This window comes from Triticum aestivum, chromosome 2B (genome assembly GCF_018294505.1).
Source record: "Triticum aestivum cultivar Chinese Spring chromosome 2B, IWGSC CS RefSeq v2.1, whole genome shotgun sequence".
Taxonomy (NCBI): domain Eukaryota; kingdom Viridiplantae; phylum Streptophyta; class Magnoliopsida; order Poales; family Poaceae; genus Triticum; species Triticum aestivum.
The window spans coordinates 768,986,647-769,000,746 of NC_057798.1; the positions used below are offsets into that span (position 1 = coordinate 768,986,647).

The window sequence follows — 14,100 nt, forward strand, 5'->3', positions numbered from 1 at the left end:
GTAATGTCGATAGTTACGTGGCTTGTAACTTAATCTTTCTTTTATTAATGAGATACATATTATTATAAAAAAAAAAGCAAAGCAACCAACGCCTGGCCGGAACGCACCAAAGGTGTCAAAATCGATCCTTATGATTACGTACGTCTTGCCGCCGTGCGGTTATCCAACGGCCTTTGTTTATTCGGCATAATACACCGGCTATGACACCACGCGATTCAGGCTGATCCGCCTGAGGGCGAGCTTCGTCGCAGCTTCCTTGGCCCCAACGCAAACGCAAACGCCGGGCCTTGCTCTCGCACGCCACGCCGGGTCGCGCACCGATGCCGCGCCTGACCCAGCCGTCTATAAAACCAGTGTCCGTCCACTCCCTATGCCGCCCAGATACACATACCATCCACCATTTGTCCGTCGCCAGTAGCCACAGAATCCATCGCCAGAGCCCGGAGAGAGACAGAGCACAACACTCCACACGCCGGCCGTTCCATTTCGCTCCGCCCTCCCGCCTTGTCTCGTTGCTGAGTTGCCGTCGGCTCGCCCGGAGCAGTTCGCCGCTGTTGAAGCAACCTCCCCGGTCGCTCGCCGCCATGAAGGTGCGTGCGTGGTTGCTTGCTGTCGACCGATCGAGCTGCGGGTTCATTTGGTTCCCTTTTGCTGTTCTTGGTCGCTGCTCTGGTTTGCTGATTTTGTTTTTTGCTCTTGTCTGATGGCTGCAGAAGGTTGTGCTCAAGCTGGATGTGCACGACGACAGGCACAAGGCCAAGGCGCTCAAGGCCGTCTCCGGTCTCCACGGTACGAGCTCATGACACATCCCTGTTTCCTCCTTCCGTCTTGCTGTAGCATCTTGCTCTAATTCGTCGCACGGAAGTAATTGTGGGCGGAATTGAAGGCCAGAATCCTCATCCATCTTGAATTTTGACTGCCTCAGGCATCGACCAGCTGGGCGTGGACATGAAGGACCAGATGATGACCATCGTGGGCACCGTCGACCCCGTCGCCGTCGTCGGCAAGCTGCGCAAGCTCTTCCCCGGCGTGCAGATCGTCTCCGTCGGCCCGGCCAAGGAGGAGAAGAAGGACGACAAGAAGGACGGCGGCGGGGACAAGAAGCCCGCCGGAGACAAGAAGGAGGGCGACAAGAAAGACGGGGACAAGAAGGACGGCGGCGACAAGAAGCAGGAGGCGAAGCCGCCCATGTCGGTGTACCCGCCCTACGGCTACGCGCACTACGGGTACCCGCCGCCGCCGCGCTACTTCGTCCGCAGCGCCGAGGAGGATCCCAATTCGTGCGTCATCTGCTGATCGGCGTCGCCGCCCACCCCTGCCCCATGTACATTTCGTCGTTGTCCCGCCTGTCCTCCTCTGCTGCCGCCGCCGCTGCAAGTGGACAGTGGTGGTTGGTAGTTGCGATAATACGACCGTGTAATTACCAGTTGCATCGAATAGCTGCCGTTTGGCTTGTTTTTTGCAAGATGTCGACTGCCGGAAGGATGCAATACTAGTACTACGTGCATCTGCTCATCAGTTTGTAGCGTGCGCACCGAGAGCGAGAAGACCTACTTACTATAAAGAGAAAGAACTTTTGATAGTGTCTGAATTTCAGAAAATACTACCCAACTGAAAAGTACTTATGTTTGTTGTCGTGATGGAGAAACAAGTGTAAATCAGTATTAAAACCATCGGGATTCATGTCATAGGAGTATACATAAATTCGGCTCAGCCAAAGCATGCGAAATCACACTATGATTGTGAAACGGTCTTGCTAAGTCTCAGTCGACTGAGAATTAACGAAGTCTCGGTCAATGCTTATATCCGTGAGATCTTACATTGAGATGCGTGTAAATTTTTTCTTCAGTTTTTTCTTTTTTCTCTCTTGTATGTTATCTCACTTGATTGAGACATGGTTAAATCTCAGCCAACTGAGGCCTAGCCACACCCATTGCGAAACTGTTGTGCTGCGATGTATACATGCACTGGCTGCATGATGGCTAATCTAACCGTATTTATGCGCCTTATGATATGCACTAGTGGTTGGGGCGCACTCCTGGTGCGCCTCCTGTGAAGAAGTTGGGGCGGTGCCAGGTGATGAAGCTATGTACCTAGGGTAGGGTCATGGACCTGTCCAAACTACCCTCTCCAAGAAGATCTCTAGAAGAAACCACCTTCCAATCGACACGGAAGTGTTCCACTCGACGGACTCGAAGACACTCGACCATGAAGCCAACCACTCGACAGACAGGAGATCTAAAGTCACTCTGCACACGATCGGCCGGTTATTAAGTAGCCTTTATAGCCATCATAGCACTTTATTTGTGGCGTTATCAGTAACGCCCGATCTTAATGTACCTTAAACACTACATAACCGAGGGCCGGAGGGGTCTGGCGAACTCTATATAAGCCACCCCCTCCTAAGTGTAAAGGGTTCGCACCCCTGTAACTCATACACACATAATCCAGTCGACCGCCTCCGGGCTCTGAGACGTAGGGCTGTTACTTCCTCCGAGAAGGGCCTGGACTCGTAAATCCCTTGCCTATACAATTACTCCATAGCTAGGATCTTGCCTCTCCATTCCTACCCCCCTACACTACAGTCAGACTTAAAACCACGACAGTTGGCGCCCACCATGGGGCAGGTGCTTAGCGACTTATTGGAGAAGTTGCGATTTTTTCGATCTCCTTCATCATGGTTTCAGGCGGAGCTCTGGTTGAGGGCCGCGAGATCCGTCTCGGCGCACTCACGTTCATCGCCGACGACTCCGCTTGGCTTCAGGAGGCTCCGCTCGACATCGACGCGCTTCCTGTCCGTCGGGCGACGCACTTTCGCGTGTGCATCCGCGGCGTCCTCCTGCGGTAACCGTCGACCCAGTATCGGTCAGCTCCTGTGTCGTCTTCCCTCCCTGTTTCCCGCCGGCGCAAGCGCTCCCGTCGGTCGAGGCTTCAGCGGTGGGTGAGACACGCGGTGGCTCGCCAGTCGGCCACCCCCCAAGTCGCGGCGATCGAGCCTGACGAATCTCTCTACGACCTGTTCGACCTGTCGACTGGCTCCGCAGAGATTGCATCCGAGTGCGACAGCAGTGATCCAGCGACAGAGGTTCTGATGGTCGATGGACCACGCAGTCCTCCCGGTTTTCCCAGCACCGACGGAGGCGATCCGTCGCATGCCCATGAAGAGTATCTCCCCGAGCCCCTCACTTCGCTGCAGAGGGAGGAACTTCGCCGCCGGAATATGGATGTGCTGCACCTATCGTTGGAGAAACCCCCGAGGCTCGTGCCTTAGAGGACGCGCGCTTGGCCAACTTGGCTGGGCGCACTTGACTGGAGAACCTCCAGCGAGCACTCGACGAGCGTGCGCGGCAACGGGTTCCAGAATCCAGTCGACGTCAACTCTTTCTACCACCGACTCAGGTATATCGAACTCCGATTCAGAATTTAGCAGCTGCATCCCATATAGCAGAGTCGATTCAGCCTTTCCAATCAGAGGCTGGCAGAGGCTTGTTACAGATCAAAGCATTACTCCGGGCAGCAGGAGATCAAAATTCAGCTGTATCGCAGTTGCGGAATAGGATTCACAACAGATCCATCGCTGCAAATACAGTCCAGTCGGCCCATAGCCCAAGATCGCCCCCGAGGCGTGAGGGACGTGGAGACCAGCGTGATCAGTACCAGAACCGTGAGAAGTACGATCACCGACTCGATCCTGATGATCGACGTCGAGTGCCCACCCCTCCCCCAAGGAATGGATCGTACGCGCCTCGACAAGAGGATGACAGACGCCATCACGGTGTGGGCGAAGGATTCCAGTCAACCCCAGGGAACCAGGCTTTGATGCGAGATCCATTATCGTTCAAGGTTTGGTCGACAGGAATAGAGCTCACCGAGAAGGTCATGACAGAGATGTACCCACCAGTAGTAGAGTACACGTCTCAGGACCAGAGTGTTTCAGCAGAGCCATCAGGGCCGTGGTGATTCCTCCCAACTTCAGGTTGGCGATTTGAGTCAGTAAGTTCACTGGTGAGTCTAAGCCTGATACTTGGCTTGAATACTACCGAGTGTCTGTTCAGATTGGCGGCGGCAACGATGAAGTAGCCATGAAACACCTGCCTCTTATGTTGGAGGGCTCGACCAGAGCATGGTTGAATCAGTTAGCACCCAGCAGCATTTACACTTGGGAAGATCTGGCTCGAGTGTTTGTCAGAACATTTGAAGGAACTTGCAAGTGACCAGCAGGGTTGACAGAGCTGCAATCTTGTGTGCAGAAGTCGAATGAAACTTTGAGGGATTACATCCAGAGATGGATCACGTTGCATCACACGGTAGACAATGTATCTGATCACCAGGCAGTCCGTGCCTTCAAGGAATGCGTTAAATACAGAGAGCTAAATCTAAAATTTGGTCGAACCGGAGACATGTCTGTGAGTCGAATGATGGAGATTGCCACCAAGTATGCTAATGATGAAGAAGAGGATCGGCTCCGGAGTGGCAAGCACAAGTCAGCCGCCCACGAAACCGGAGGAGGGAACTCCAGTCGGAAGCAGAAGCGGAAAGCCGAGCCAGCTGCTCCTGGAGAAGCCTTGGCGGTGACTCAAGAAAGTTTAAAGGGAAGCCCAAAGGGTCTTGGAACCCTAAGAAGGTGAAGGACAAGGAAGGGAATGACGTGTTGGATTTGCCGTGCCACATCCACAGGAAGAAAGATGAGGAGGGTAAACTCATTTACCGGAAACATACCACTCGACAGTGTCGGCTCTTGATCCAGCAATTCCAGGGGAAACAACCCAAAGATAAGGAAAAGGAGTCGGAAAAGGTTGAGGACAAAGAAGATAGTGATGATGGATATCCCCAGGTCAATTCCACCCTGATGATTTTTGCTGACGTTGAAAGCAAAAGTCGATTGAAAGTTATCAACCGAGAAGTGAATATGGTTGCTCCGGCGGCACCCAGTTATCTGAGATAGTCTCAAACTGCCATCACATTCGACCAGTCTGATCACCCGACACACATAGCCACCCCTGGGAGGCAAGCTCTAGTGGTCGACCCAGTCGTCGAAGGCACTCGACTGACTAAAGTTTTTATGGATGGTGGCAGTGGCCTGAATATACTATATGCAGAGACGTTGAAAGGGATGGGTATTCCGATGTCCAGACTCAGTACCAGCAACATGAGTTTCCATGGAGTCATTCCTGGAAAGAAGGCTGAGTCACTCGGCCAAATTGCTCTTGATGTGGTTTTCGGTGATTCCAAGAATTACCGCAAAGAAAAGTTGACGTTTGAAGTTATGGATTTCCAGAGTGCTTATCACGCTATTTTGGGCAGGCCAACTTATGCACGTTTCATGGCCCGACCATGTTATGTGTACCTTAAATTGAAGATGCCTGGTCCCAAAGGTGTGATCACTATTACTGGCAATTGGAAGAAGGCGGAAGAGTGCTTTCAGAAAGGCTCAAAGATCGCCGATGCTTAGATGGCAATGGTAGAGCTGCTGGAATACCAGAAAACTGCAGACCCGAGTGATTTGTTGCGAGCCAAGAATCCCGCTACGGAATCAGTGTTTCAGTCGTCTGGTGAGACAAAACCGATTCACATTCACCCGACCGACCCCAGTGCTGCTCCGACTCATATCTCTACAACACTCGACTCCAAATAGGAAGAAGCGCTCATCCAATTCCTCCGTGAGAACTGGCACATCTTTGCATGGAAACCTTCTGACATGCCGGGTGTTCCCAGGGGGCTGGCTGAGCACCGTCTACGAGTCGACTCAAAAGTGAAACCTGTCAAAGAACATCTTCGACGGTCCACCATCCAGAAAAGAAAGGCCATTGGCGAGGAGGTGGCTCAGCTCTTAGCAGCGGAGTTTATCCGAGAGATTTATCACTCCGAGTGGCTCGCCAATGTTGTCATGGTCCCCAAGAAGGACAAGTCGCTTCGCATGTGCATCGACTTCAAACATATCAATCGGGCCTGCCCGAAAGATCATTTTCCTCTCCCCCGCATCGATCAAATAGTCGACTCGACTGTGGGATGTGAGCGCCTATGTTTTTTAGACGCCTATTCCGGTTACCATCAGATCCGTCTGTATGGACCCGATGAGATCAAAACAGCTTTCATCACTCCATTCGGGTGCTTCTGTTTTGTCACCATGCCATTCGGCCTCAAGAATGCTGGAGCCATGTTCATGAGGATGATTCAGAAGTGTTTGCTCACTCAGATCAGTCAGAATGTGGAAGCATACATGGATGATATTATGGTCAAGTCACGGAAAGGTTCCGACCTGCTAACTGACCTTGCTGAGACATTTGCCAACCTCAGGAGGTACGATATCAAGCTTAATCCATCAAAGTGCACATTCGGAGTTCCTGGCGGAAAGTTACTCGGTTTTCTCGTTTCCGAACGAGGAATCGACGCCAATCCAGAAAAAGTTGGTACTATACTACGAATGAAACATCCTGTGCGTGTGCACGATGTCCAGAAGCTTACTGGTTGCTTGGCCGCTTTAAGTCGATTCATCTCTCGTCTCGGTGAAAAGGCATTGCCTCTTTACCGACTGATAAAAAAGTCAGACAAGTTCGAGTGGACTCCTGAAGCTGATGCAGCGTTTGCAGAGCTAAAAGCCCTGCTCTCCACCCAGCCGGTGCTTGCTGCCCCAATCAGCAAAGAGCCTTTGCTGCTTTACATTGCAGCCACAGGACAAGTCGTCAGTACAGTACTTACGGTCGAGCGCCTAGTATATTATATTTCTGAAGTTTTGACCCCATCAAAGCAAAGATACCGTCATTATCAGAAGCTTGTATATGGGATTTATATGACCACGAAGAAGGTTGCTCATTACTTCTCTGACCATTCCATTACAGTCGTCAGCGACGCTCCATTGTCAGAGATTCTGCACAACAGAGACACAACTGTCCGAGTGGCAAAATGAGCGATTCAACTCCTTCCCCTACATATCAAGTTTGAGGCAAAGAAAGCCATCAAGTCCCAAGCAATAGCAGATTTCATCGCCGAGTTGATGGAACAGCAACTGCCGACTCAAGTTCACTCAGAGCACTGGACCATGTTCTTTGATGGATCTAAGATGCTGAATGGTTCCGGTGCTGGGGTAGTGTTGGTGTCCCCCTGAGGAGATAAGCTCAGATATGTGCTCCAGATTCACTTTGATTCCTCCAATAACGAAGCAGAATACGAATCACTTTTGTATGGGTTGCGTATGGCCATTTCACTCGGCGTCCGTCGCCTCATGGTCTATGGCGACTCAGATTTGGTGGTGAACCAAGTGATGAAGGAGTGTGTCGGTGTCAAAACCGGCGGATCTCGGGTAGGGGGTCCCGAACTGTGCATCTAGGCGGATGGTAACAGGAGACAAGGGACACGATGTTTTTACCCAGGTTCGGGCCCTCTCGATGGAGGTAAAACCCTACTCCTGCTTGATTAATATTGATGATATGGGTAGTACAATAGTAGATCTTCCACGAGATCAGAGAGGCTAAACCCTAGAAGCTAGCCTATGGTATGATTGTTGTTCGTCCTACAGACTAAAACCCTCCGGTTTATATAGACACCGGAGAGGGATAGGGTTACACAGAGTCGGTTACAATGGGAGGAGATCTACATATCCGTATCGCCAAGCTTGCCTTCCACGCCAAGGAAAGTCCCATCCGGACACGGGACGAAGTCTTCAATCTTGTATCTTCATAGTCCAGGAGTCCGGCCAAAGGTTATAGTCCGGCCATCCGGACACCCCCTAATCCAGGACTCCCTCAGTAGCCCCTGAACCAGGCTTCAATGACGACGAGTCCAGCATGCAGATTGTCTTCGACATTGCAAGGCGGGTTCCTTCTCCGAATACTTCATAGAAGATTTTGAACACAAGGATAGTGTCCATATCTGCAAAACAAGTTCCACATACCACCATAGAGAGAATAATATGTGCACAAATCTAATATGCTGACGTATTCCGCAACGTGACATCACACCATGGCCAAGCCTTTATTCGAATCGTTTTACTGGCCCACCTCAGCGCATTTAGCGAGGTGGTTTCCTTGGCACGTCTTGTCGAAGCAGAGATCGTGTCCCCTTATTCCGAGATTCTCATCAATACGGGCGTGGGTAACCCAACCGTGCCTATTGGTATGTGTCCTCAATCGAAGGCGAGTCCCAAACGGTCACGGGGAGGGCTCTTGGTATTCAACCTCTTTATAAAGATACCAAGGCTCGACTCCTTTCTTTCAATCTCAATCAAATCCGCCTCTCACCTTGAGTTCCAACACCCAAAGCTCCAAATTTAGGCGCTTCGGACCTCCGATGATGTACGGCTCCGACCTTCAAGGCCGATGGACGCCTTCCTCCGTTACGGAAGAAGACGTGCTAAAGCTAAGAGATGCCAGGTATCTAACCGGCGAAATCTCGCATAGGCTGCCTGCTCAAGCCTGGTGAGAGCATGGTGTTCGCGTCTCACTTTCTTCGGGGGCTAGGCTTCCCGATGGACCCCTTCATGAGGGGGCTCATGTTTTATTACGGGCTGGAATTTCACAACTTAGCTCCGGAGTCCGTCCTCCATATCTCATCGTTCATTGTCGTGTGCGAGGCCTTCCTCCGTATTACTCCTCACTTCGGATTGTGGCTTAAGACCTTCAAAGTAGAGCCGAAGATGATCGAGGGGCAGCACGCAGAGTGCGGAGGTGCTGTTATAAGCAAGAATGCCGATGTTCCATGGCCCGAGGGCTCTTTTCAAGATGAGTTCAGCTTATGGCAACGAGAGTGGTTTTATATCACAGCTCCCAGGGGCACCAAATGGGTGGCGCCACCTGCCTTTCGCTCGGGTCCCCCACCACAGCTAGCGTCATGGGTCAATAAAGGGCTTAACTGGGGGTCGTCCCAGGACGTTCCCTTGTTGCAGGGCCGCGTTCGAGATCTCCTAGAAAGAGATATCAATCTGGCTGTAGTGACGCAGGTTATGTTGATTCGCCGCATCCTGCCCTGCAAACGTCGCCCCCTCCGCCTGTGGGAGTTTAATCCGGAAGGACCACGAGCCCTCCAACATTTTGTGGGCGCGACGCCCATGGAGATGTACAAATTGTTTTTGGGATCACAAGCAATGTGTCCGGACTCGTCCGAGGATGCAGGTCTGAGCTGCAATCGCCCGGATACTCAAGTAAGTAGCCCTGTACCCGGACACGCTATCCGTATATTTATCATAAAATTTCCCTTAAAAGAGATGTCCCTTAAACAGGAGTGGATAGCGAAAGCAAAGCTAATCAGGTGTCCGGCCCCCCTCCCTGAGACTACGCCGGATCCCGTGTTAACCAGGATGCTGGAGGTTGCGCCTTTGGAAGAAGGCAAAGAGGGGAGCAAGGAAGCTACCGCCTCCCCGAAGGAGGCTGTCAGGAAAGGAGGAATCGAGAATTCCTCTAACCAGGGGAAGAAGAGGACCGCCTCTGAAGACCCGGAGGCCATGGTCTCAAAGTGGGGGAAGAAATCTTTGTCAGAGGGTCCGGCGCCGGGGGGTGCCTCGGTCGCATTGCGCCCCCAAGGGGATCAGCTCTCCACCGAGCCGTAAGTAAAGAGGGGGGTTTTAAAATGAGAGACATCCCTGTTCTATTTCTGAGGAAGATAACCGAAATTTTACCTTGTAGTTCGGATCTCAGCCCTTCTCAGCAGAGCTCATCTTCAGGGGATCTTCGTCCGGAGATGATGGAGAGCGGAACCCCTCCCCCTGCCGTACCGCCTCGTGAGGCGGGCGACCCTGAGGTGTCATCATGGAGGGTTTCTCCGAATACGGCAGGGCCGGAAGGCGGTTGTATGCCCCCCCAAGGCCCTCCGTGTCCGGCCTTTGAAAAAGGCCATCAGACGAGTCCGGCACCGTCCGGTGCACGGTCGGAGGAGCTGAAGGATCTGCTCGGGCGAGCGTCTATCTCAGAAGAACACCGTGCGTTGATGGATACGGTGATTGGAAGGATTTCATCCGGGGAGAGCGGGTTGTAGGAGGCCGTCAGGAGTTTACTGACAGGTTTTGAGGTACGCGAAATGATGTACCTTTTGACAGATCCGCATATATAAGATGCGCCCCTGTATACATAGTACCCCTTGAGACTCTGTGCGTTGTCAAAAATGATGGTGCGCCGAGGATCATAATCCCAGGTATAATATGTCGCCTTTCCTATGTAGGTGGCGAAGTGTCCGGTGGCTAGCCGGACTGATGAATTTGCCGAGCTAAAGCGGCAACTTGACGTGGCAGATGCCGACATCGCGCTTGTCAACAAGCGGCTGTACGAGGCACAAGGTATGTAATTTCTCCGAAGACACCTGGTAAGAGGAGCTTGATGCCCGTACCTTACCACATGTGTGCTTGATGCAGATGGTGCCGCTGCCATGGAGAACCTTCGGGCGGAACTTGCCCGAGCCAAGGAGCAGGCCAGGAAAAGCGATGCGGCTGCCTTAAAGGCGACTGAAGAGCTGAAAGCCGAACAAGTTGCTCACTGCCAAAGCAAGAAGGAAATGGCCAAGATGACTGTAAAGTTGAAGAATGCTGCCGACCGCTGCAAGCTTCTTGAAAAAGAAGATCGGGTGGCACAGAAGGACCTAGAGAAGGTCACTACCGAGGCCAAGGATACTCGCTCTGCGATGAGAGCTATGAAGGAGGAGCTACGTCAGGCCGGAGATATCACGGCTGGAAAGCCCTTTATGCTGCGGATGAAGTTCGGGGATCCAAAATATGCTCCGTTGGACCGGCAGTGGAGTGCAGCGAACACTTATCTGGACTTGGCGGCGAGTGCCGCGGACGTGGCCGAACACTTCCGCGATCAAAAGGACCACGAAGTGGAAAAGCTTTTTTGGTCGCAGTTCCACAATCCAGAGCGCCCACTTCCATTAACCGATCGTTTGGCCGCATGGGCGGAGCTGAATAGGTTATCCGGACTCGCCATGAAGTATGTCGTGAGTCATCTGTGGCCGAAAAGGCCCGAGCCGAAGAGTTATTTTAGCTTGGTGCAGCAGTTCCTCGGTGCGGTGCCGCATATTAATGCAATGAAGAGGTCAGCGTGCATAGAGGGTGCGCAGATGGCTCTTGCCCGTGTCAAGACATACTGGGCGGAGATGAAGGCCATTGCTGTTGCATCCCAAGATTCGGACGAGAGCCGAGTACCTGCCGAGCACTATTTTCAGGAAGTTCTGCAGGGCGCTCGTTTAATAGAGACGCAGTGCTCGAAGGATGTTATGTTCGAATAACATGTATTATTGTAAAACAATGTTTCGATGGAATATAAAAGCTTTTTATACTTGTGCCTTCAAGAATTAGAATACCTCCTGTGCGGCCGTTAATGTATATGTGTATATAACCTGAAAGATGGCAGTCTTCGGCTTCAGCCCCCACGCATATAATGCGGGGGTGTTCGCAGAAGGCGCATTTTCACACTTGATCCAACGTCTTGGTCCTATTAAGGAGGTGATAGCGCAGCGAACTAGGCAACCGGACTATAATGCTTTATCACTTTCACTTAGCCATAGGAGTTTGACAGTGGGGCTACTATATAGCCCCTAGGGGCACCGCGCTCACCCGAATTCGGGGCGCGTGTGTGCCTGGCCGGGAAACGGCCCTTCGTTAATGCGGAGGAATCCTAAAGATTCCGGCGGGTCATCGAGTGGTTGACCAGTCTCACGCTATATCATGACAGTCAGTTTTCGGCTTTCTCTACTGAGGTGCTCGCCTGGCCGAACCGGGGCACAATCGCAGTAGTTCTCCTGGTGCCGCCTTAGCCGATAGAGCGGAACGTAAGGCAGCAAAACACAGGAGCCGGGCAAACCCAACATTTGACCAAAGACATGATTCGGAGCTGATGCATATAAGGCCAAACTCGCGACGCCGAACACTCCCTAAGGTATTCGGTCTTTATGAAAACGGGCTGAACAACGCCCTTGGTAAGAAGCCCCTGGTGTCCAGGTACGCGCAAAATTCTGACGTGGCCACATGCCAAGACGCCAGCCTCCTCCTCGGTTATAACAAGAAACCGGGGGATGTGTATCAACAAGAGACAGTGAAAAAGGTTTACGCAGGGTCTTAATCTGAAAAGAATCCTTGGAACGGGTCCCTACTGCACGTCTGCGCCTGTGTCTCCGTTGTGCCGTATCCTGGACGGGTGTAGCACGGTGTTCATCTGTAAAAGAGAGGAACTTAGTTGAAAAAGATCATGCGAAAATCTATGTTATATTAAATAAACAAAGTATAATTCAGAAAATGGGTAGAATTGAGCTTTATTGTCTCTTGTTGTACACGCGCGGAGCCCCTTGTACGGGGGTATGCGGCTAGTAAGCCCTTGTATGTTTACGCCGGACTCGTCTAGCCATGTCCGGGGTCTGAACGACCTGTTTAGGTGCTTTGATTAGTGAAGCCGGTTTAGTGTGTGGCTGTCAAGGCAGCCGCACAGTCTTCCGCGCTCGAGGAACACTCGATATTTCCCTTTAATGAGATGATGCCTCGCGGACCGGGCATTTTAAGCGTAAGGGATGCATAATGCGGTATTGCGTTAAAGCGGGCGAAAGCTTCGCGTCCCACTAGTGCTTGATAGCTACTTGTAAATGGGGCGATGTGGAAGGTTAGCTTTTTGCGGCGGAAGTTGTCGGGGGAGCCAAACATAACTTCTAACAGGAGAGGACCCGTACAATGGGTATCTGGGCCTGGCGTTACCCCTTGAAAGGAAGTGTTGCCATGGAGAATTTTTGTTGGGTTTATCCCCATTTTGCGGATTGTGTCCTGATATAGCAGGTTTAGACCACTGCCGCCGTCCATTAGGACTTGTGTAAAGTGGAGTCCGTCAATTATCGGATCTAATATCAAGGCAGTCCAGCCTGCGTTCCGGATACTTCTAGAGTAATCCTGATGGTAGAAGGTGATTGGTTTTAACAACCAGTGGCGGGACTCCTCTGGGACAGGTCGTATGGCGCGTATCTCTGTAGGCGCCACTCTGTTTTCCCCTTTTGTCACGTGAAGTGAGTTTACTATTTTGACTTCTTGTGGGAACTTCTTTTGTTCTCCGATGCTCTGCTTGTGGGGTTCGTCATCGTCCTCGCTTGATATGTCGAGCCCCTTGTGTTCGGCGTTGAGTTTGCCGGATTGCTTGAAGACCCAACAATCTCTGTGGGTATGGTTTGCAGGCTTCCCGGGAGTACTGTGGATTTGGCATATTTTGTCCAAGATTTTGTTTAGGTTAGATAGCTCGTCCCTGTTATCCTTGAGGGGCAGCTTTTTCTGATTTCGTCGAGAGCTTTTGAATCCGGCGTTGACTGCCGTGCTCTTCGGGCTATTTCCCTTGGTCCGGCACTGGTCCTTGCTACGTCGCGGTTTCCCGTTGCCCTAACTTCGGATGTACTTGTCGCTGGTACTGCTTCTTGCCAACTAGCTATCCTCTCCTGTGCAAAAGCAGGTCATGAGGCTTGTTAATGCGGCCATTGTTCTTGGCTTTTCTTGGCCGAGGTGTCTGGCGAGTCATTCGTCTCGAACGCTGTGTTTGAAAGCTGCTAAGGCTTCGGCGCCCGGACAATCGACTATCTGGTTCTTTTTAGTAAGAAATCTGTTCCAGAGTTTCCGGGCTGACTCTCCGGGTTGTTGAGTTATATGACTTAGATCGTCTGCATCCGGAGGTCGGACATAGGTCCCTTGAAAATTTGCCCGAAAAGCATCCTCGAGCTCTTCCCAACTTCCGATGGTGTTTTCGGGAAGGCTTTTAAGCCAATGCCGGGCTGGCCCTTTGAGCTTGAGGGGTAAGTATTTTATGGCGTGGAGGTCATCTCCTCTAGCCATGTGTATGTGGAGGATATAATCCTCAATCCAGACTCTAGGGTCTGTTGTTCCGTCGTATGCCTCTATGTTTACGGGCTTGAATCCCGCTGGAAATTCATGGTCCAGCACCTCATCGGTGAAACATAGGGGGTGTGCGGCACCCCTATATTTGGGTGTGCCGTGATGTTCGGATACTTGTTGCGTTGCATTGCTTACTAGAGCTTGCTTTCTTGGCCCGTAGATAGATCTGGCTGGGCCGTCTTTTTGATGCGAATCCTTGTGCGGATCGCGTGCCGGCTTGTGTGCGGCGCCATTTGCCGCTCTATGTTGGCCATGGGGTTGTT

The 14,100-nt window shown here is 51.8% G+C and overlaps 1 protein-coding gene across 1 annotated transcript; it reads left to right on the forward strand.

Annotated features, from left to right (window-relative positions):
* The first annotated feature begins 379 nt into the window (after positions 1-379).
* On the forward strand, positions 380-1,573 carry LOC123042608 (heavy metal-associated isoprenylated plant protein 39). The gene is made up of 3 exons (XM_044465032.1): positions 380-590; positions 714-789; positions 926-1,573. Exons 1-3 carry the CDS (start codon positions 585-587, stop codon positions 1,294-1,296), a joined length of 453 nt encoding a protein of 150 aa, XP_044320967.1. The 5' UTR covers positions 380-584; the 3' UTR covers positions 1,297-1,573.
* Positions 1,574-14,100: the final 12,527 nt, after the last annotated feature.